General features: G+C 33.0%; 1 protein-coding gene across 10 annotated transcripts in view; it reads left to right on the top strand.

Annotated features, from left to right (window-relative positions):
• Positions 1-289: 289 nt before the first annotated feature.
• The window catches only part of LOC143239625 (DDB1- and CUL4-associated factor 11-like), a 51,329-nt gene continuing 30,038 nt past the window's right edge, over positions 290-21,580 (top strand). Inside the window, exons 1-7 of one of the 10 annotated variants that reach the window (XR_013021263.1) lie at positions 290-619; positions 9,160-9,197; positions 10,353-10,438; positions 13,574-13,678; positions 15,094-15,158; positions 15,647-15,747; positions 21,327-21,429. Coding sequence is in view for 8 of the 10 variants with exons in the window: in XM_076480923.1 (XP_076337038.1) it covers positions 483-619; positions 9,160-9,197; positions 10,353-10,438; positions 13,574-13,678; positions 15,094-15,158; positions 15,647-15,747; positions 21,327-21,429 (635 nt within the window). In the remaining 2 variants the exon portion in view is untranslated. Of the gene's footprint in view, positions 620-9,159; positions 9,198-10,352; positions 10,439-12,219; positions 12,252-13,573; positions 13,679-15,093; positions 15,159-15,646; positions 15,748-21,326; positions 21,430-21,580 lie in introns of all 10 variants that reach the window. The other 9 variants (XR_013021264.1, XM_076480927.1, XM_076480925.1 and 6 more) reach the window with 9 other exon arrangements.

The raw sequence follows: 21,580 nt of genomic DNA, 5'->3' as shown, positions 1-21,580 counted from the left end.
GACTAATTTATGTTGCAATGTATTTTCAAAATTCCTGAAACCCAATTAAATTACTTTTGGAGATATATGTCTTAAAATTTTACCTTTTTTTTTCCATTGTATTATATATCGGGATTCGAATAAGCCATATTTTTATTGGTTTAAAATATATGATATTTATTTTTCCGAATAAATATATAGAATTATAGTAGAATAATAAAGTCGTAAAAATAGATGTACCTATATTTATTATTGATCTGTATAGATGAAACTCACAGTTGCTATCTAAAAGATGATATTACTTTTCCAAGTATTTAACGATGTTGACACTAATTTTAAGTGTGAAGAAATAGTCAGCTGTGAAGAATATTTGGTTTTGTTTCGTAATTTTTCAAGTTAAAGTTTAGTTTGCTTATGTTTACGTACCGCACTCCGTTTTGTGAAAATTAATGCAGTATTTTTTCAGTGTTTTGGCACTCTCTTCTGCTTAATTATATAGCTTTATGGGATTAAACATAGCAAAAATGTCAAGAATGGGTGAGAATGAAGCCCGTGATCGAGATTCTGATAGTAGGTCTGACCACGAAATTGCAACTGTACTTCAGTGCCTTATACGAAGGTACTTGGATCGTAGAAGAAGGTAGCTGATAGCAGAACGTGGTTGTTTTGAGCTTAGAATTTATAAAACATTAACTTTTGAACATAGCCAGTTATTTACTGTTTGATAAATGATCTAGCTTTTAAAGTACTTGATGTATCAATCCCTGTAGAGATATTACTGTAATTTAACCAAAGACATACTGAAGTAGCAATTTGAAGGTGAATGTACTGTTTGTAGTAAAGAAATGCAATTGACGAAGCAAGTAAACTAGCCATCACATTATTATTATTATTATTAGTAGTAGTAGTAGTAAATGTGATAAAATTCAACATAATATACAGAATATGATCTAATTACCATAAAGTTACCCATAATGTTTCAGAAAAGTGAAAACCATTTTAAGTACTTGTAAATTGATAGCTCTAGTACTGTTAATATTGACACCAACTTTCAAGAAGAAATAAAACTGGCCTATCTGGAGCCTAAATACTTTACTTCCAAACCTTAAATTTGTTCGTTCATACTTTCATGCTTAGAACGAGATAAAAGGAAATCGGAGATTGTAATGTAATTGTTCTTCAATATGATCTGTAAATTTCAATAATATCATTTGTCATCCCAATCTTAAGATTGAAGTCAAGAGATCTTAACCTGTGTTAATAACATAATTCTTTTATTTCTGGATTCATCCTAATTGCCCCTTTCTGAACCATTTCAAAAAAGAATGTATTCTTTCTTGGGTTGTGAGATCAAAACTATACAGTGAGGACTAACTACTGATTTGCATTGTATATAGAGAATTATCTCCTAATAACAAAGGTTCAGTATGACTGGACTATGTTTTGAACAACTGTGTACTTCCTCTCATTGAACAATCCTGCAATCCAATTTATTAATCTTTCTACATCCTTTTCCAGTGCAACTTTTTTAGCTAAAATACATCTAATTTGTGATTTTTGTTATTGCACTTTTAGTTTTTTCTTTGCAGATTTTTAAGTAAGATGTGTGAGAGAGAAAAAAGCAATTTGTATAGATTTTTGGGTGTCATCCATCCAGCCAATGAATTTTCAAAGATTTATTATAAAACTAGTTGATCACTGTAACAGTTAACCTGGAGGTGGTACTTTTAACATTTGGAATGTATATTTACTTTGCAGTAAGAAACTGGGAAAAAACATGGTAGTGCTCTCTGACAATACATTAACTTTATTATATAAGAAGCACTGAAATCAAACACATGGTTAAGCTTAAAAGTTGTTGTACAGAGAAAAACATTTTATAACTGAGCAAAATATCTATAAAGCATGAAGTGAACATTCTCTCATTGAGGGTGTAATAGATATTTAAATATATAGCATATTTTTATATGCACAACTTGCCAGCGATATGTGAAGGCCTGTTTAACATTCTCATGCAAAGTATGCATTCAGATAGCCTAGTTACTTGTGCCCCAAAACAACACAGTCAGCAAAAGGTGATAAACCCAAGGGTTTCTTAGATTATAATATTATTAAAGTTATTCACACACCTACATTAACTTAGGTTACTATATGGTGAGTTTAAAAAGGAAGAAACAATCATAAATATTACCTACACATCTCCATTATAAGATGCATAACTATATTTAGTAAGTTGATCATTACAGTTAGGGTCAGCTGAATAGGTGAAACTACAATTAGCAATAGATAATACAACAAATCAACAATGCATTAGGTCTCTACTTCAATAGATCATAATTTGAATTTTACCTTTGTTGAAAAATATATCATATTCCTTAGTCTGGCTGTTTCAAGGGATTTATTACAAGTTAACATTGAAGGTGAGGTCTCGTTTTTTAAAGGATTTATATTACAAGTTAGTGAGATCTGGTTCTTTTAATCCTATGTCAAAGTCACTATTTTTAAACCCTTTCTGTATATGTTTACTGAGTTACATCCAAAATTTGGTTAAACCTTTTTAATATAAATATATTGTAATAAAATTACTATTTGGAAGTAAGATATAATTTCAAGTTTTATATTATTTAAATTGTATTCTTTTATTTTAAAAGGAAATATTTAAAACAGTAATTTTAAACTGTGGGCTTTCTGTCATGTGATCCACTTGCACTTAGAAATCTAAACCTTATGAGCTATTATATATGATACTGTTAGAAGAGAGTAAAGACACTCAGATTGAAGCACCACCTGTCTCATTCAAAATTTTCAAGACTCCATGTGGATTTTATATTCTAAGCCTAAGGCTACCACTCTCAATTGCAAAGTCAAAACTCTGTTGCTAGGTCACAGTTTGAAGTTGAATAACATGCTTAATAACAATTAAAAGAGGAGATTTCACACTATTCAGTTATATCCTGAAGAAATCTCTTCCAATATATAAAATTGTGATGTGAAATAGAAAAGAAACATTATCCATTGCTCTCTTAAAGTGTACCTAGTGTTTGGTAATTATTTCTCACCTTATGTGTATTTGTTTGCTAAACTGTTGCATATTGGTTTTAAGTTTTAATTATTTATGTATTATTTGTGATTATAAATGCATATTTGTACATATTATGATTGTATACATGTAATTTGACATAGTTTGACTTGTGGAAATGTCTAAGCAAGATGGCATCATTTGTGTGTGCAGTTGTTAGTGAAAAAGTTTGTGGATGACTCTGCAGGGCTCAAAATTTTCTATTTAAAGCCGGACGTGTCTGTTAAAAGATCAAGTTTGACCGGCACTTTCCCATCTATCACTGGACATCTTGACCTTAAAAATAAGTGAGACAAAAGCTGTGTATGCACAGCCCAAAGATTTTGCTTAAAAGTATATTCTATAATGAGTGGAAAATAACATGCAAAATTTAAGATTTAATTTAAGAAAAAAAAATAAAGCAAATTTTAAAAAATGGTCATGAACGCTCAAAAAATGCGCTTTTTAGGTCTTCTTATCCGTGTTGTCCTGGATAGTCACGTGACTGCCAGACATTCACGACGATCTGACCATGGTGTCTGATAGTAAAAATACGGGAAAGACTCACAATCTATTCCAGTTTAGCTTCACGAGCAAGACTAATGAATCAGAAGACAATACTATGGAACCCCGAGTGAAAAAACCCAAGCGTGTTGACCCAAGCCCAAGTGTTAAAGCAAAAACTGTTACTGCTAGTACTGGTGCTAAGCCTACTCGTCGTTTCCAGGATGAATGGAATAGAGGCCAACATGGCTGGAGTATAATAATGCTACCGTACTGATGTTTTGCTCAGTTTGTCAGGAATATGACCAAAGTGGTGGAAGGCAGAAGAACACCTTCATAACAGGATCTTCCAACCTGAGAGCAAATGCTGTTAAGGAGCATGAAAACAGTTGTGCCCACAGTCTAAGTTGTCAAGCTAAGACAGCAAAAGAAACAACTGATTTAACTGCCATGATAAAAGAATTGAGCAAACTTAACTAGACTGAGAAAGATCGCTTGCTTGTGCTGTTCAGGCCTGCCCTTTATATGGCTTTGAATGCCAAACCATTCAGTGAGTTTCAAGAGCTTCTGTTGCTGCAGGAGCACAACTTTGGTATAAACTTAACAGAACATTATGCCAATGACAAACAAGCAGTTATCTTTACATAGTAACAATTACAATTAATGTCAGATCTCGTCTGCACACCTCGTTGTTCTTTGGCATTATGACTAACGGCTCAACAGACACTGCCGACATTGAGCAGGAGATAGTCTGTGTAAGATACTTGGACAGTGACTGTTACCCAGTAACCCACTTCCTGTGTCTGCAGTCAGTTGAGAAGGCTTATTCTGAACACTTGCTACAGGCACTTAGTTCAGGTAAAGGTTTCTTAATTACCTGGGATGAGAATTTTCTGGATTTATCCTGAATTCCTATTTCATGTACATTTGTGTTTAATTTCCATTATTAATGTAAGAAAACTCAAGCACTTTTCAATTGATTTAAACCATGTATTTACCACTGACAGAATTGAAATGTAACTAATATTGGGTGCTAATTTTTGTACTTGCAGCATTGTCCAAATATGGCAAGTTTCCGACAAAACCTTATTTGATAGGGATCCACTGTGTTATTCACAGATTGGAACTTGCAATTAAGAAGGCCATCGAGGACATCCCTTACCTTGATAGTATCAAACCTTTTTAGAAAAGCTATTGAAGTTTTATAACAATTCACCACAGAACTGGGCTAGCCTGTCGTTAGAAAGCCAACAAAGGGACAGGAACCGGTGGTTGTGCTATTTCATGTACATTTGTGACCATAATGAGTTCCAGACACTATTGGACCACTTTGGTACTTAATTCAGGTTTACATAGTCATTCCATTATTAATGTACATTAGTGAAAACTCAAGCACTTTTCAATTGATTTAAACCAAGAAGAACCATGTATTTACCACTGACAGAATTGGAGCTTAACCTAGCACAACTGGTGTAATTTCTTTAAGTCATCTGAGAAAGGCAGATACTCCTGATTGGAAGTACCGTCTTTTATTTACTGAACATCCTTCGAACAATCTTTCCATTCCAATTTATACGGATTGTTCCAAATCAGGTAACTCTGTGGGCTCTGCCATGGTTTGTTGCAGTTTGGTGGTTGTGCACAGAATCTTCTCTACATCTTCTGTGTTTACTGCTGAATTGTACACCATATCTCTTGACCTGAATCATATTGAAGCTCATCAGTACTCCAACTGCACTATTTATACTGACTCCCTTAGTTCTCTGCTGGCCCTGAAATCACTTCACGTTGGCTCACACCGTGTTCTCGCTGATATTCAAAACTGACTGGCCCATTTCTCATTAACATTCTATCCAATTTTTCTGGATACCAGGCCACGTTGGTATTTGTAGAAACGAGCTTGCAGACACAGCAGCTAAAATTTATCTGCTCTGGCACTATCACCACTGTGCCTATTCCGTACGTGGATTATGGTCCTGTATTGAAGGCTTAGCTCCATGCCAGCTGGCAGTCAACTTCGAGTGAGCAACGCAACAACAAGCTTTTCCAAATAAAACCCTATATTGAACTTTGGTCGTCCAGCTTCCGTGAGGTTCGGAAAGAGGAAGTTGTTCTATCTAGACTACGCATTGGTTTTATCTGGAACTGTTGCACCAGTGTGTAGTTTGTGTAACACTTGGGTCATAATAAGCCATATTTTACTTTCTTGCCATCATTACGACTCTCAATGACGGCACTATTTTAAACATGTTCTGTCCCAAGGTTTGTCCGTAACATTAGACAGTGTTATTGGTTACGGTGACACTGTCCACCTTGATAAAGTTTTTTAATGGCCATCAATCTTTTTAATGTCATTTAAGTGTTTGATATTTATTCATTACACCTTTTTAATTGTGGTTCCCTTTTAAGAGTCTCAATCTCTCTAGTTCCATTTGATATTGGAAAATGGCTATAACATTAAATAACTCAACACCAGGACTGGAAAGGCCAACTTCAGGTGACTAATGCTGTTGTTTGAACTACCCGTTAGTCATCCTGGCGAGTTGTTTTTACAGATTTGCTGCATGTCTTTTAACACTTTTATTACTTTACTTTTTGATACTGGCCATAATGACACATAACCTGGAACAAGGACTGGAAAGGCCAACTTCAAGTGACTGATTGTGGTTCTTGTACTTACCTGACAGGTGTAGTGGACATTATGTCTGATACTGGTGTTTGGGTGCAGTGCTTACAAAACCTTGGTGTCGCTGCAGTGACCTTATATGGCACTGTGGTGTGTTCTCTCATAGGGCCCCATGGTGGGCGGGGTCAGTGGGCACTGAAATATTTTTTTTTTATTGATACCCCTTCAAATAAACAAGTATGAGAGCATCGGGAAAAATCCAACTACAGGCAAATGACAGCGCATTGATGACTGTACAGTCAAACTCACAACTTGAATCTGTTCTATGATTTCTAATTATACATTCTTTATCTGAAAAACCCTTAGGGCAGATGTCTTCATTTTTTATTCAGAATATTAGAAGGGCTTGCTGGCTCACTTAAATTAGTAAAAAAAATTATGGTCTGTGGAAATTTTAGTGGAAACGGCTTCATCACAACATTTCAAACTCCTCTTGAAGTTGAAGATCATTCTAATATTAACATTTACAACATAGCATCCTCCTACTACAATCAAGGCTGGATATCTGAATTCTAAGGTACGTTCTTATATTCCTAACCCTCTTAGATGTTTTCATTGTTAATGATTTGGTCACTCAAAACCATCTTGCTGTGGTTCCTTAACATGTGCCCATTGTGCTGGTAAAGACCATGATGCTTTTGAATGTCAACTATAACTACATTGTGTTAACTGTAATGGTCCACATCCTTCCTGTTTCACTTCTTGCCATAAATGGGTTGAAGAGAAAGAGAAGTATGTCTCAAGACAGTTCATAATAATTCTTATCCAGAGGCTTGGAAATTACTATTCCCAATTCCATCTCAGACTTGTGCTGCTGTAATCTATTCCATACTACAGTAGGAGTCCAAGACAGATTTTTTTCTGCCTCCTACAGAATCCCTAACAGTGCATCTTCATCTAGTACCCTCCAAAATTAACACAGTTAACAAATCAGTATCTACTTCTATCTCTGTCCTTACGACATCTTCCAGCCATTGCCCAACTTCACCTGATTCTAGTATTGATGTGAGGGGTCGTGCTATGGAGCATATGCTCCTGAATCATAACCTGTCTCTCTTCAATACTGGCTCTTACAGTTATTTTCATGCACCCAGTCAGTCAGTTACTGCTATAGATCTGCTCCCCTTTGCTTTTCTCGGGAGGTTGACATCAATCCACAGGGTTGTGATAATTTTTCTATCATATTAAGAGAGATTGGCTGTGGTCAGTGCCACCTGACCCGTGTGCCTCAGTGGAAGTTGGACCAGGCCAACTGGCTCTCTTTCACTGCTCTCTCAGAAGTTTGTCCTGCCATTATTAATTGACAGTTGTGTAACAGCAGTAACTAACTGTATTGTCCAAGCAGCTATTCAGTGCATCCCAAAAACCTCGACATTTTTCCCACTACATCCACACCCTTGGTGGAATTCTGCTTATTCTATAACATGAAAAGCTCAGAAACATGCTTGGGATAAATTTTGTAGATATCCCATGCTTACAACCAATTTGAATTAGAATTTGACAGACATAATGGTTGAGACATAAACTAAAACTTTACAAGAATAATTATAGTTTATAATAAACATTAATATTTATAAGTAACAGGTGAACTAGTAAAGGTTTCTTTGAATACAGATGTTTGTTTAGGTTCAAACTAAGATTTTTTTTTGACTTTCTGTTTCATTAAACTTCATTTAAGATTACAAAAGAGATACTTGTTTATAGAAGGTCAGTTTAAGTAAAACTTAATGTTGGGCATAATAAATGTAGCATTTGTAATCACAGATATAGATAACACTGTGGTTGAAGTGTTAGAGAAGTATTGGATTATTTGGTATTTATTGAAAGTGTTTAAGGTATTGTAAGAACTGTAAGCTGGAGAAGTAGTTTGTGTTGATTTTGAATGTATGTGGGTTTAGCATTTTATGGTGCAAAGCAACTAGACGATCTGCAACATTTTGAATGTGTTACAAACTTCATGGGATTGTTATTACAGCAAAGAATTAATAGGTACAACTGATTACCTGTAATTATTGAACTAATTAAATGTTATAATTAAACTGATTTATATCTTAAAAATAATCATATAATGTTTCCAGTTATTACTGTTCATGGTAAGTTTAACTGTACAGTAATTCAGATTATGATTACATCATTTAATAATAATAAAGCTTTGGATTTGGTTAGAAAAATGTATAAAATCCAAAAGGGTTTATTATGAGTAGTTGATTGATGTTAAACCTTACGGTATGATTTTTTTAAAGTTATGTTAAATGCAAGTAGAATTTTAAAATTGGAAATGGGACATTAAAGGATGTAAATGGCAAGGTTTTATTGAAGATGGTTCAGCATTAAAATGTTTCTTGTTTTACAGTAATTATGACCCTGAGTATTCTACAAAACATTTTGGGTTTAACTGAATACAGTTGTAGGTATCACAGCAGTAGTATTAACAGGGTTACACTAGGTGGGTTTATGTATTATTTATGGCATATTTAATGATTCTTGAGTCTAAAATTACTGGACAGATGCAGAGAATGAATGACTTGTTACTGTTTTAGTCCTTAGAATTGCCAATTCAGTTTTGAGATATATATTTTTTCAAATGTTGATATTTCATCTCCTTGTTAACTTTTTATACAATTTTCATGTTATTATCCTTGTGTTTTTCAGATGTTCATTTTCACTTGTTGTTCTAATCATTCTCCACTTATGGCTATTTCAACTTCCTACCTTATCTTAGATTAAGTTACATTTGTTCATAATTATTCTCCAAAATCTTATGTACCTGTTTTTTTTTCATTAATATTATTTTAACAATATTTCTTTTTCTCCTTCTGTTTGATAATTTTTTTTTATTTTCAGTATCTTTTTTTCTTGGGGTTTTTTCCTCTATTTTCAGTCTGTGGTGCATATGATGTCATCGTTTAGTTCATCCTGTATTTTTTTTTAGCAAGTTATCCTCCTTTTGGCACCAGTTTCTCTTATTGGGTAGGTTGTTTTGAATGCATCATCTACCCAGTTCAGTTAATAATAAAAATAAAATATTCTTTTACTACAGGTTCTGTGGTTTACTCATTGTAAAGTATGACTGACTTCACACAGTAAATAAGGTTTTAACAGAAATTTCACTTTAACGCAAATTTTGTATCTTTCATACTTTTATAAATGGCTAAAAATTTACAGGAAGTAACTAACTTGTTAATGGCAACAGACAAACTAAGTCGTACAACTCAATATTTTGGATTCACTACTAATAGCCCTTGTACTTGTCTTTAAATATTTTAAAACCTAGGAAAAAATTACTGATATTAAGGCACATGATCATTCACGATGTTAAGTGTTCCCTGGTTAAACAGCGTATTGATGTCTAAATGAGAACTCTACATAACTCTATGTGGTCTTTGTAAGTACAAGATTACAATGGCATTTAATGTGCTTCTGAATTTAAAAATTCTACAAACAGATCTGTGAATATTTTATGTTCAAATACTTAACTGAAGATTTCATCTTTCATTAATAATCATAGTTAAATCCTCTACTTCCTTTATAAAACCAACGTTTGTCTCACAAAAGAAGAAATTTCTAACTTTTCATGCCCCAAAGGAATCACTTTATTCTTGAGAGTATAGAAACTCTTTCCATATTATTTTCTGTCTCTCCAGGTCCTGAATGAAATTAAGTTACTTTTGACTAAAACATTTCTACATTGATTTTGTTTTATCCCACAGTGAATGCAATTTCTTGTAGTTGTTTTTTTATATATTTCTATCACATTAATTGGTTTTGTATGTTCATAGCCAATGATGAACATTGTACAGTATTCTCTTTTAAAACAAACGTATTTCACTTTTACCTAATTTCAACTTGGTGAACAGAACATCTTTTTATCATTTTTAGGATATATATAACAACACTATGAAAGAGGTCATTCAATGTACAAGCTTACAAAGATATAATGCATATTTGATACAATAGATCTCTTCTGTGTGACCTTTCACTGATGTGGCATTACATGCTCATAGCTTGTTGACCTTTTTTGAAGACAAGCTGATTATTATTAAATTCTCCAGTGAAAATTTAATAAATAAAAATATTTTAAATTATATAATAGGTATTATCTATAATACTGTAATTGTTTTATAGTGGCCCAGTTCGAATTTTTGGTTCAAGAAGTGGACAATCAGAAGGTGACACAGGTGATACTTGTGCTGCAAACACTTCTCACCATGGTAAGTGTGTTCCAGGCACACTTCAAGGTCTCTTCACTATCCTACCACCTCCATAAAAATCATAACCAAGTAATTTAACAAAGGGACCTTCTCTGACACAGCCTCATCGACTAGCTTATTCAAGTCTCTCAGCCTTGATTCTGAGTTCTCTATAGAAACAACTGTCACATTACTTAAAATCTTTTTTACCCTTGGATGTTTACTTAAAAATATTTTAAAGTTGTATCTTATCATTATGTAATATTTATTTCATGTAATTTGCAAAGTAAATTAATAAAAAAATCAACTTTCATTTCATTGTGGTTTCAAGTAGACTCACTTGTTGCAAATGTATTTGTCTAACTGTTTTTGTTTTGGTTTCAGTATTTATGCTTATTCCAAAGAATAGTTCTGTATTTGCTAAGAAGCTAGTATCCTTCATAAATATATTGCTTCTTATCTTGTTATCTCTAATTAATCACTGGTTATATTACTTCAGTCTGCTGTTACAGTAGCTTTACACAGAGAAGATGAGGGCATCAGCCCATTTCCACTCACCCATTTGACCCACTTTCCTCTTGCATGGCCTTATTGAACTTGTGGAAGTTGTGTTTGTTCTTTTCAAACCTCTATCTGTGGAGATTAAACATTTTGTTGATGGTATAGTTTCTAAGAAGTTATGTTTTATATGATACATGTATTTCTGTGTAAAGATTTCTGGTTTATAAACATGGTTCTGTACATTGTGACTTACTGATTAAATGTACAGCTGTTAGACCATTTTAAGGTGTAATGTACAGTTGTTGCCAAATGTTTTGCATCATTCTAGAGTTTTAGGAATGGATTGTAATTAAAAACTACATTTGGATGTAATTGAGGTGTTATATTTAACATTTAATCAAAGTAACTACCAGGTAATATTGCATATATCAAATGCAATCCATAATAGTAGCATATAGTATTTCCAGTGCATTTCATACTTTTTTTCAACAACTTCATTAACCAATCAGGTTTGCTCATTGCTGTTTGGTGACCACATAATATGGTTTGGATTTCTCACTAGAAGTGCAGATTGAGCAAAACAAAAAAACAACCAACCAACCTGCACAGGTAACAGTTTCAGCTGCAGATAATCATCCAACATGTTGCTATTAAAACATTGATAATATTTACAGTTGAAAACTCTTTTATATTTATGATGATATATAGACCTAAAATGGTGTCAATTGTTTCAAGATTTGTTTTCATGCTTAACCGAACTTGTGCAAGCTAACAGCAACTTTGGCTCTAAACCCACATTACCTGATCATGATTTTGAGTGACAAACGTATGTGTCTAAAGGGTTAATCATGGGCTCATTGAGCTGTCACAAGTTTCAATTATGTTTAGGATTCCTCTTTACTGATATTCAACCTAACTTCATCCAGCAAGGTATAATCAACTTTATGAAGCAACCTTAAATAATTATAGGCTGATGCAAAGTGTTTGGTTATGGCTGTAGTTTGTATTAAGTTATTTCATGTGAATCTCTGTGTAAGAAAAAAGATCTACACATGTGTTTCTTATAGTAAATTAACAGTTTTTATCTGTGTAGAGTTGGTTTATAGAAAATATGAACATAGTGTGTGTTTATTTATACTTTGTAAAATAACCATTGCTTTTTCCCTTCTCCTTTGTTGTGCTTTACAGCAATGATAGATAAAAATGCAGAAATTCTTCCAAACTTTTGAATCTCAAAAAACAATGAAGTAGTTTTAAAGCTTGACAGTTTCATTAATGTATATTTATTATTCTTTCTACAGCAGAACCAAACCCAGACACATCATGTATCGGAGTGAGTTCATGTGTTTTATAATATAATTAGAAATTACCAGAAGCAATTACATATGATATTAAGTCTACTGTTATTGTTAAGTCATTATCTTATAAACAGGCAAGAAATGTTTAATAAATGGTCATGAAACAAATATTTGGGGCACATATTGCATTATATTATTATTAACAATCTTTCAAAAGCATTGTTTATCCACAGTTCAATTGTGTTTATCCTGTACACCAGCAGGGGTGCCACATATTGCATTATGTTGTTATTAACAATCTTTCAAAAGCATGGTTTATTCACTGGCCAGTTGTTTTTATGTTGTACACCACCAGGAGATCTACGTATTTCATTGTGTTGTTGTGATTAACGTTTTTGAAAAGCATTAATTGTCTACCATCAGAGAGTTATTTTTATGCTGTTCTCACCAGGGGAGTCCACTTATTGCATGTTATTGTTGTACTTAACAATCTTGCAGAAGCATTTATTATCCATGGTCCCTGTCAGGAGTTTATTCCTCATACCATTTTCCACCAGGGGTGTTCACATACTGCATTATTCTGAGTAATTAGCTTCTTCTTGCTTGTGAAAATTCAACACTTAGTGAAAAGAAATTGTATTAATAAAAAGGGATCAAGTATATAGGAGAACTCCAGCAGTAATATGTAGAACTAATCCTAATATTGATAGTATGTTTTTTGTATGTGGCTCGAATATGATTAGCAATCCTGAAAACAATAAAGTCATAGATTCATAAGTAATTTGATGTCTAAAAAGTTTAGAAAAACGTGTTTAAGAAGTTGGTGAGGCAGATGTGGGTACCACCGGAAATTCTAAGGTTAATTTACTGTAAGAACATCACAACAAGATGCCCAGAACTGTTATTTAAACATTCTTATAGAATTAAACCAAGTCTGTCATTATAGTATTTTAAAAGGTCAATTAATTTTGTTAAAACAATGTTACCTAATTTGGTCAAGTGTAATATTTAAACAAGATAATAGATATTATAATTTTACACAATTATTGTACATATGGTTTTTATGGTACCACCAAAACTGGATCCTAGACAGACCAAGTTACATGTCACTGTGTTAACAACTTTACTTAAAGTCTTTGGAGGCTTTTAATATAGCTTGGAGGTGCTAAGCAGTAATGTGTGCTTCTTGTTTTGTAGATGCATGGTTGTGTGTTAATGTAGTTTTTTTTTTTTTTTGCAACAAAGCAAGAACATTTTTTACCACTATGTTTACTTTCATTCACTGAGACAGTGTAAGTTAAGAGATGTATATAACATTTTTTGTACAAAGTAGTAACCTTTGTTATGTCATTCCTAGGACAGTGATATTAAACAGTCCATTCTTCTCCAGAGTGGTGACTTTGGTAATCTTGCATCTGGTCAATCAAATAAAGTGCCTTCATTTCCATCACTGGTTCGAAGAGTATGTTGAAATCTTCTGTCATTAATAGTAGTAGTAGTCATAATAAAAAAAACAACATGAAAATTACATTGTAAATTTACAGCATCAAACTAAAGGAAATAATAGTATAACTTTTTAAAGTTTTTTGTAGACTAATTATTGTTCACACTTTTCATTGAAATGCTCAGTGATTTCAAAAATGGGTTAACAGTAATCAAGTCTGGAAATAATTGTTTCAGTGGAGAGCACATCATTGTAATAAAGTTTAGAAGGTGAAAAGTTTGAATATTGTCAGTGATTAGCATTATATATATACATGTATGTATGTATGTATTTGGAACAAAAATATTCAGAGGGTGAAAAATAATAGAAATTAGTTATTTAATTAGACTACTTAATATCTAGAAAAGTTTCAGTTGTTTTGGTTTTTGTCGGTGATGTTTACCAACCTTAGCTTTCTCTCTATCATGTATTGTCAGCAGTAAGTCAACAAAAAATGTAATAATTTGCCAAAATGAAGTAAAGAATCAACTACTGGCTAAACTTCCCATTTTTATAATTTATTTTTTTAAATTATAACTTTTTAAAGTCTTCCTGTGATTATTTGAAGTTATTTTATACATTCAAACAATCTGATAGAAGTAAATGTCTTAAGTAAAGGTTTTAATCTGGGCTTGGATGCTTTTTCTAAGGTTTCTTGAGTCTCTTTTCATCTAATCCTAAAGTCTAGACAATTGATGGTATATTTTTAATTTTCTATATCTTTGTCAATAGAATAGCACAAAATGGAAAATATTTTAAGCTTTAAGTGATGTCAGGTTTGATAGTAAAGTACTTCTTTTTACTGCCAGTAATAGTTAAATGTTTCCAATGAGTGCTGAATCCTAAATTCTTCTCCACCCTGAATCCTCATGGGGGTGAAAAGACCAAAAAAGAAAAGATGTTGATGCCATATTTTCCCTGCTGAAATTATTCACTATCTGATGGTGCAAAAAAAAGCCTTTTAAAAATAATTGCTATGCAGTTTTTTAAGATACATGCACATCCAGTTGTAGAATCCTTTAGAGTATGGGTTGTGTTTTTATGGAGTTTTATTCTCGCTTTATTTTTTGATAATCATAAGGAGTTTATATTATCACGCAGAATAAATAACTCATTGTTGATTTTTGTATCAAGATAGAAAAAGTCCAGGGGAATCTCTGATGAACATAACTGGCAAATCAGTTTCATTCCAGTGAAAATAATTTACAAACCAGCTACACTGCATAAACTTAACTGCAAAGAAGATTCTCTTTGATTTATTCTTGAGATTTTATTTTACACAGTATGTGTTGAGTCAGATGGCAGGTTCAGTGTAATCAATCAATAATTAGTAGAGTTGTGAATGTTAAATCCTGGGCCAATCACTAGTCTTAACTTGCAGTTTTAAATTTCAGAGAGAAATTGGAGTAAAACACCATGAACATTTCAGTATAGGAGATTGTTGTCAGTTTAGTTTAAGGTGAGTGAAGCATGGATGTTGCCTGTTTAGTGTGTGGCAAGTGGTTAACAGTTATTTTTATTAAACATGGTTGAACATCATGAATGTTGTGGTTTGTTATCATTCACTGTAGTATTTTTGTTTTGTATGTATGATTCTATAACTGAATTTTGTGACATGTATGTATTTTAATGTTTTTAACAATTTAATGAAAATATTCAACATTTTTGTCAACCAGTCTTTCTGAATATATTTAAACAAAATGTGATGTAAAATTATATTGTAATTGCACCTAATTTGTATAATATAACTTGTGCAATAGTAATAACTAAAGTAATTCAAAGTAACATAAACAAATATTACCAGGAAATAGAAGCCTTTAATTATTAAAATTTATCGACTTGTTGTGTGTATGATGTGAACAGTGTTTTTACCTAATGTATTGACTTGTTGTTGTCTGTCACTGCTGCAAACAGTTCTACAAATCAGTGATGTGTCAAATGTTGCAGGCTACTACCAAATCGAATGAAAATTGTCGAGAGATTCCACAGTAAAGGGTTCATTGGAACGTTTACCAGGAATGGTGACTTTTTCATTTCAGCAGCACAAGGTATATATTGTGTACAATCTTTCATATATGAAGATATCTAAAAAGTCTTAGCATTATTTTGATTGTTAAACATAAATGTAATTGTGTACAACAAAACTGTGTGTATGTGTGTATTTCTGTGCTATACATATTTTACATTGAGATAGATTTATTAATGGAATTCATTACCCCTGTCAGCAGGAGCATAGATCCTGGGGGGATGAAGGATATATATCCCCCCTTCATTTTAGGTGGGGGGTATGGTGCATACAATCATCCCCCCCCCCTACAGTTTGGTCTGTTGAATTGTTTTATTGCATCACAGGCCTACAAATTGTGTGTTTGTTCTTCTGATTCTCGTGTTCTTACCAATTGAATTACATAATTAGGCCTAGATGTAGGTTTTTTCAGTAGCTGAAATGTACATCTTTAATATAGGCATGCTTCTAAGCTTTTTGATCTCAGCGATAGTTCGTCAGTATCAGCCACTAGACCTAAGTATACATGCAAGTATTGTGGCAACAAGATTACTCTGTGACTGCATGTTTACAGCTTTCAGGTTCACGTAATCAGAGATTACCATTTTGCAAATTGAACAGTCCACATAAGTTGTTGCAAAAATCATCCCCCCATCGGGTGTAAAAAATCTACGCCCTGCCTGTCAGTGAAGGTGGATAAAGGTTATGTTTTTAACCCCTGTGTACACATATGCGTGTGCTTTTCAGAAAATTTTGCAAACACCTGAAGGGATTTGTGTAAAAGTTAGTATGCAGTTGGACTTTTACACAACTTGGAGGTGGTTTGTCTTTGGAGGGTCAAGATCACAGCAAAATTATGAAAATCCAAAAAAATTAACAAATGTCTATTTGTTGACATGGAGACTTATTTTTCACACTGTGTTTCTCTACAACTGAGTCGAGAGTGATTGCATTTTGATAAAACTTGGTGTGAATGTTGGATACACATTCTTATTTTCCTACCAAAAAATGGTCCTTGTCTGTTGATAACAATGGATGTACAGATACATTTCTATATTTTTTTTATAGTCAGATATGATCAACTCTGCACGGTGGAGTTGCATAACTGAATGCCCTTCTAGTTGTAGATAATTTTGTACATGTTTTTAAAAGTATGACACAGATTTAACAGGTAGGCTTTTTTGTGTGTGTGTGCATCTGTTATACCCTGTTTGTTGATTTGTATGTTGTGTGAGAATGCCTCACATACTTGTGCTAAGTTATTTTTCTTTTTTAAGAAAAGTAATTGGTCACTCTGAAACATACTTACCTTCCCTCATTTATAGCTATTAGACCTACCAGAGTTTTTATATTTAATCTGATTTTATCTCGCTTGCTTCAGGCATTTATGCTCCATGTAACTGCCCTTGCTTTGTGACACAAAACATCTATATCAATGTGCTCTGGTTCACATAGCATTGTGATTGTTTTTTTTTACTCAACAAAGCATTCACAAAAGGTTTGTCTGTACTAGCACTACAATTATTGTAAATACTCTGAGTGTTCCTAATAGCATCTAGTTGAATTTTGTTTTAAAAAAATAATGGTAAGCCAATATATGGTGTGCATTTGTGGATTATTATTTGTGGACAGAGGCAAATCATATTTCTCTTGTCTCACCTCTGATATTTGACATTTGGCTGAGACTATCAGTAATTTTAGTAGTAGTGAGACAGAGACATATACTTAATTCAGTGGTATTCTTCCTTGGGACTCTCAGGCTGAAATTGTGAGTGAACCTGGACATTCTGGAATAAAGTTTTATGAGCTTTTTCCTGAAACTTCATTTATTCTGTTAGTTGTTCAATCTCATGTGGGACAGCAGTAAGCTTACAGACAAACAATGCTGAAATTTGGTGTTTGATTTCCTATATGTAACAAAGCAGCTGGCCCAGATATAAAAAACCATTTAGGTTAGGTATTATTATTATAATTTATTTGTTTTGTGTTTGTAATTCATTGATGTAAAGGCTATGAAGATTTCTGAAAGGCCTAAGTGATAGATGTGACTATACAAGTGGAAACAGAATAAAAGTACAGTCATGTGAAAGGAAATTTTGTCAGAAAAAAACCCTAAAAACATAAAGTTAACCATTGCAGGAATTAATGGCATAACAGCTGATACATTAGAGTGAGATTAACAATTTAAAAGAGATAAAGAGAATAATTTGTCTTGTCAAAAGGCTTTCTAAACTAACCAAACCTGCTTGTGTGGACTTTAACAAAAGGCAGATGGATATTGGAAGTATGAAGAGCAGAAAATTGGAATTATGAAAAGCAGATAATTATTAGAAGTTCAAGCTACAATCGTGGTAACTCTGACCATACGTTTTTGACTTGAAAAATAAAACTTCAATTCAGGTGTGTTACTGTGTGCAAATATGTCCATACAATTTTGAAAAAAATTATGAGTCCCATTGAAATATTCTAATCAGCCTTTACCATATATTCTTACATCTCTGAATATGATCATAAAAAAAATCAAGGTTGTGAAAAATAATAAATTAACAGGCAGCCTAAATAAAATAATTGATTTATTTGAATTACATATTTGTAAAAAAAAAAATTGTTGTTTAGGATTGTTGAGATCTTATTTCTGCAGTCAGTATTACACAGTTAATGTGTTACACAAAAATTCACTTCTGGTAAAAACTTTCATTTCAACTGAATATATAAATGCAATAAAGCTCAATGGGGAAAAGTACCAATAGTATTTGTCTATTCCTCAGCAAGCTGATATTAGTTTAACTTCAGATAAACAATACATCTGCAATATTAATTTAATTAATTATCATATACTGTACGACCAGTGACTTTTTGTCTTACATCACCCTGAAACATCAGAAATCTATCCAAACACATTTGGTGACATTGCACAAGAATGTCTAGATTCTTTTAATAATTGAAGAAATTTTGATGATGACATAATCCTAATTTATTGCACAATAATGGATCAATATAAAAGCTAGTGACGTATTCTCGGGGATCATCAGACCATTATGACCACTGAGATGGAGGGTATGTGTGATTTACCTGAGTGCAGTATAGGAACTCGTTCAGCTGATCCATGTCACTTAAAGAAGTATTGCCATAAAACTGGACCAAAATAGACTGGATTCATTTTTCACTGAAGAAACTCGGCCATATCTGCATAACTGTAATTTATACACAATATATTTGCATTGCCATGTGATCTAACTAGTTATGTCAATAAACTTGTTCAGAAATGAATTAATTCTTTCTTGTTTCTTACAACTTCATTATTTAACATTGTGAAAGGCTGGTTAGAATATTTCTGTGGTATTCATAAAGTTCTGACATTTATTTTTCAAAATTGTATGGATATATTTGCACACAGTAACATACCGGAACTGAATTTTTTTACATAACAAACGTATGGTCAGAGGATACTTTAAAAAATTGTAACTCAAAAAGTAGGTTGAACAACATCTTGATTTTTTTTGTTGATGATATTCAGAGATGTAAGAATACATGTTAAAAAGTTGAAAAGGCTGAATAACTGGTGACATGGTCCAACTGTGGCCTGAAGTAGGGCTATTTTTAGCTAACTCATAAAAAGTTGCATGCACCTACATTTTCTTTCAAGAGATCTAATAGACTTTTAATTACAACGATTACTGATTTATCAACTGATATATTATAGGATAATTGAAAACAAAATTCAGCTTTGTATTATATTAGGTCTTAGAGCTATGGCTTATTAAATAAACAATGTTTTTTACGATTGAGTTTTCAGGTGATTTTACAGCCTCACTATGCTAATCCTAAGAGAGATAAACTTGGTTTGAGACCATTTTTGAATTTTGTGAAATTAATTCAGTCAGTGTAGCAAAGTTCAGCCTTCTACCACCATTACTCTTGCAGCTTTAAGCAGCCAAAGTTGCCTGAAAATGAATTTGCCAAATTTAAAACAAAATTAATTAAATTTTACAGGGCTGTAAATCAGACAGTATTAGAGATATTGATCTAATCTTTGACAATTTTTCATTACATGGGTAGATGAGCACATGTGAATTTTTTCAAGGCATTCTGAGGGGTCACCTGGAAACTTTTCCAAAATCTGGATGATTTGACATGGAATGACCCATAATCTCGCACAGTGAGGGCATAATGAGCCCGGAGCTCCATCTTGTTGAAACCAAACCTCCTCTCTGATTCCAAGTTCATTGAGTTTTGGTATAAACCATTGTTGTAACATGTTTAGATATGAGGTGTGGTTTACTGGCCCATCAAAGAAGTATGGTCCAATAACATCATGTGCATTCAGTGCTGCCCACATCATCACATGCAGTGTTGTGTTCAATTTCTTAATAATGAAGATTCTCCTTTGCCCAGAAGTAAACATTTCGTGCTCAACTCAAGCGGTAAATTGTATGCTTGTCCGTAAACATCACCTTTCCTTGAGAAGGGATCGTATTGAAGATTCGCAGTAACTTATCACACATCAGTTTCCTATTTTCTCTATCAGCATCACTTAGTTCATTCACAAATGTGGGTCGCCATGCTTTAACTCCCATATCCTTTTTTCATAAAGGCCTGCATGGTTGCTCAGGGGATACCAAGTTCAGCTGATCTTTTCCTTGCCAACTTTAATGGTGAGTTAATTACTGACTCTACTTTTAACTGGTCTTCCTGAATGAGGTACATCCTTAATATTGCCAGTTTTAAACAATTTGCTCTCCCACTTTGACATCGTTTATTGTGTTGGTGGATCCTTATTGAATCTTTCTCTAAATTTGACAATTATTGTATTCAGGGTGTCACCAGTATTCTTGTGCTCATGTACCCATGTACTTGTCACAATATGCTCTCCAAGTGTAAATGGGCTTACATTGGCCATATTTCTCTGAAAGAAAAAGAAAAATTTATAATGCATGTGTAATTGAATATAACATAATAACATATGGATGGGTCTAAGTGTCCCTTTGACAGGAAGAAAACTGTATAGTGTTTGAGATACAACTATGATCTCCATAGTACAAAGAATTTTTGTGCATACTTTTAACTTGTTTCAAATATGTATATTTTAAAAGCAAGTGGAGTGCATGCTCATTTATTGCCAAATTTATCACCAAGTTACAGGCATTTGTTGAAGAATCCTCAGCCAAACACACCCATATATTTACATTATTAAATATACTACTTAAACTTATGTTTTGATACATGACAACAGTAATTGTAACAGTTTTAAAAGACATCAAAGAGGAGGCTACTTTGGATCAGTTACTTCCGAGTTGTTTTCTTCAGTTGTTACATTGATTATGATGTTTTGGGTCTTTTCCCCAATGTGTTTTGAGTCTGCACTTACCCAATGACTAAGATCTGGTTGCAAATATTTAGTTTGCTATCCATTTATAGATATTGTGTTTCATGCAAAGAGGTTTACTGTTCAACTATGATACATAACAGCTATACTGATACTTTGTGATTTAGCCTACTGCTGTGGAGTGGACATTGAAGTGATTTGATGGAAGTAAACAGATCAATTTTATATCTGATTTTCTGTTATGAATACTTATAATCTTGTGATACTGTAGTTCATATGTTGTATCTGTTTAACAGATTGTATGATTAGAATATATGATACAAGTAGAGAATGTTTCAAGTTGGTGAAGGTGGTAGCAGCTCGTGATGTAGGATGGAGTGTGTTGGATATAGCCGTCAGGTAAGAATATGTTGCTGCATTCTTACAGTGTTATTGTTGTAGTTGTTTACATGTTGTATTAATGTTTTACACTATAGTGCTAGCAGTAATTATATAACATGATAATAAGAGGCCTGTTCCATTCATTTAAAGAAACAATTTCAAATTCATC

The sequence above is a fragment of the Tachypleus tridentatus genome, chromosome 13 (genome assembly GCF_004210375.1).
Source record: "Tachypleus tridentatus isolate NWPU-2018 chromosome 13, ASM421037v1, whole genome shotgun sequence".
NCBI classification, from domain to species: domain Eukaryota; kingdom Metazoa; phylum Arthropoda; class Merostomata; order Xiphosura; family Limulidae; genus Tachypleus; species Tachypleus tridentatus.
This window is presented reverse-complemented; position numbering and strand designations above follow the sequence as displayed.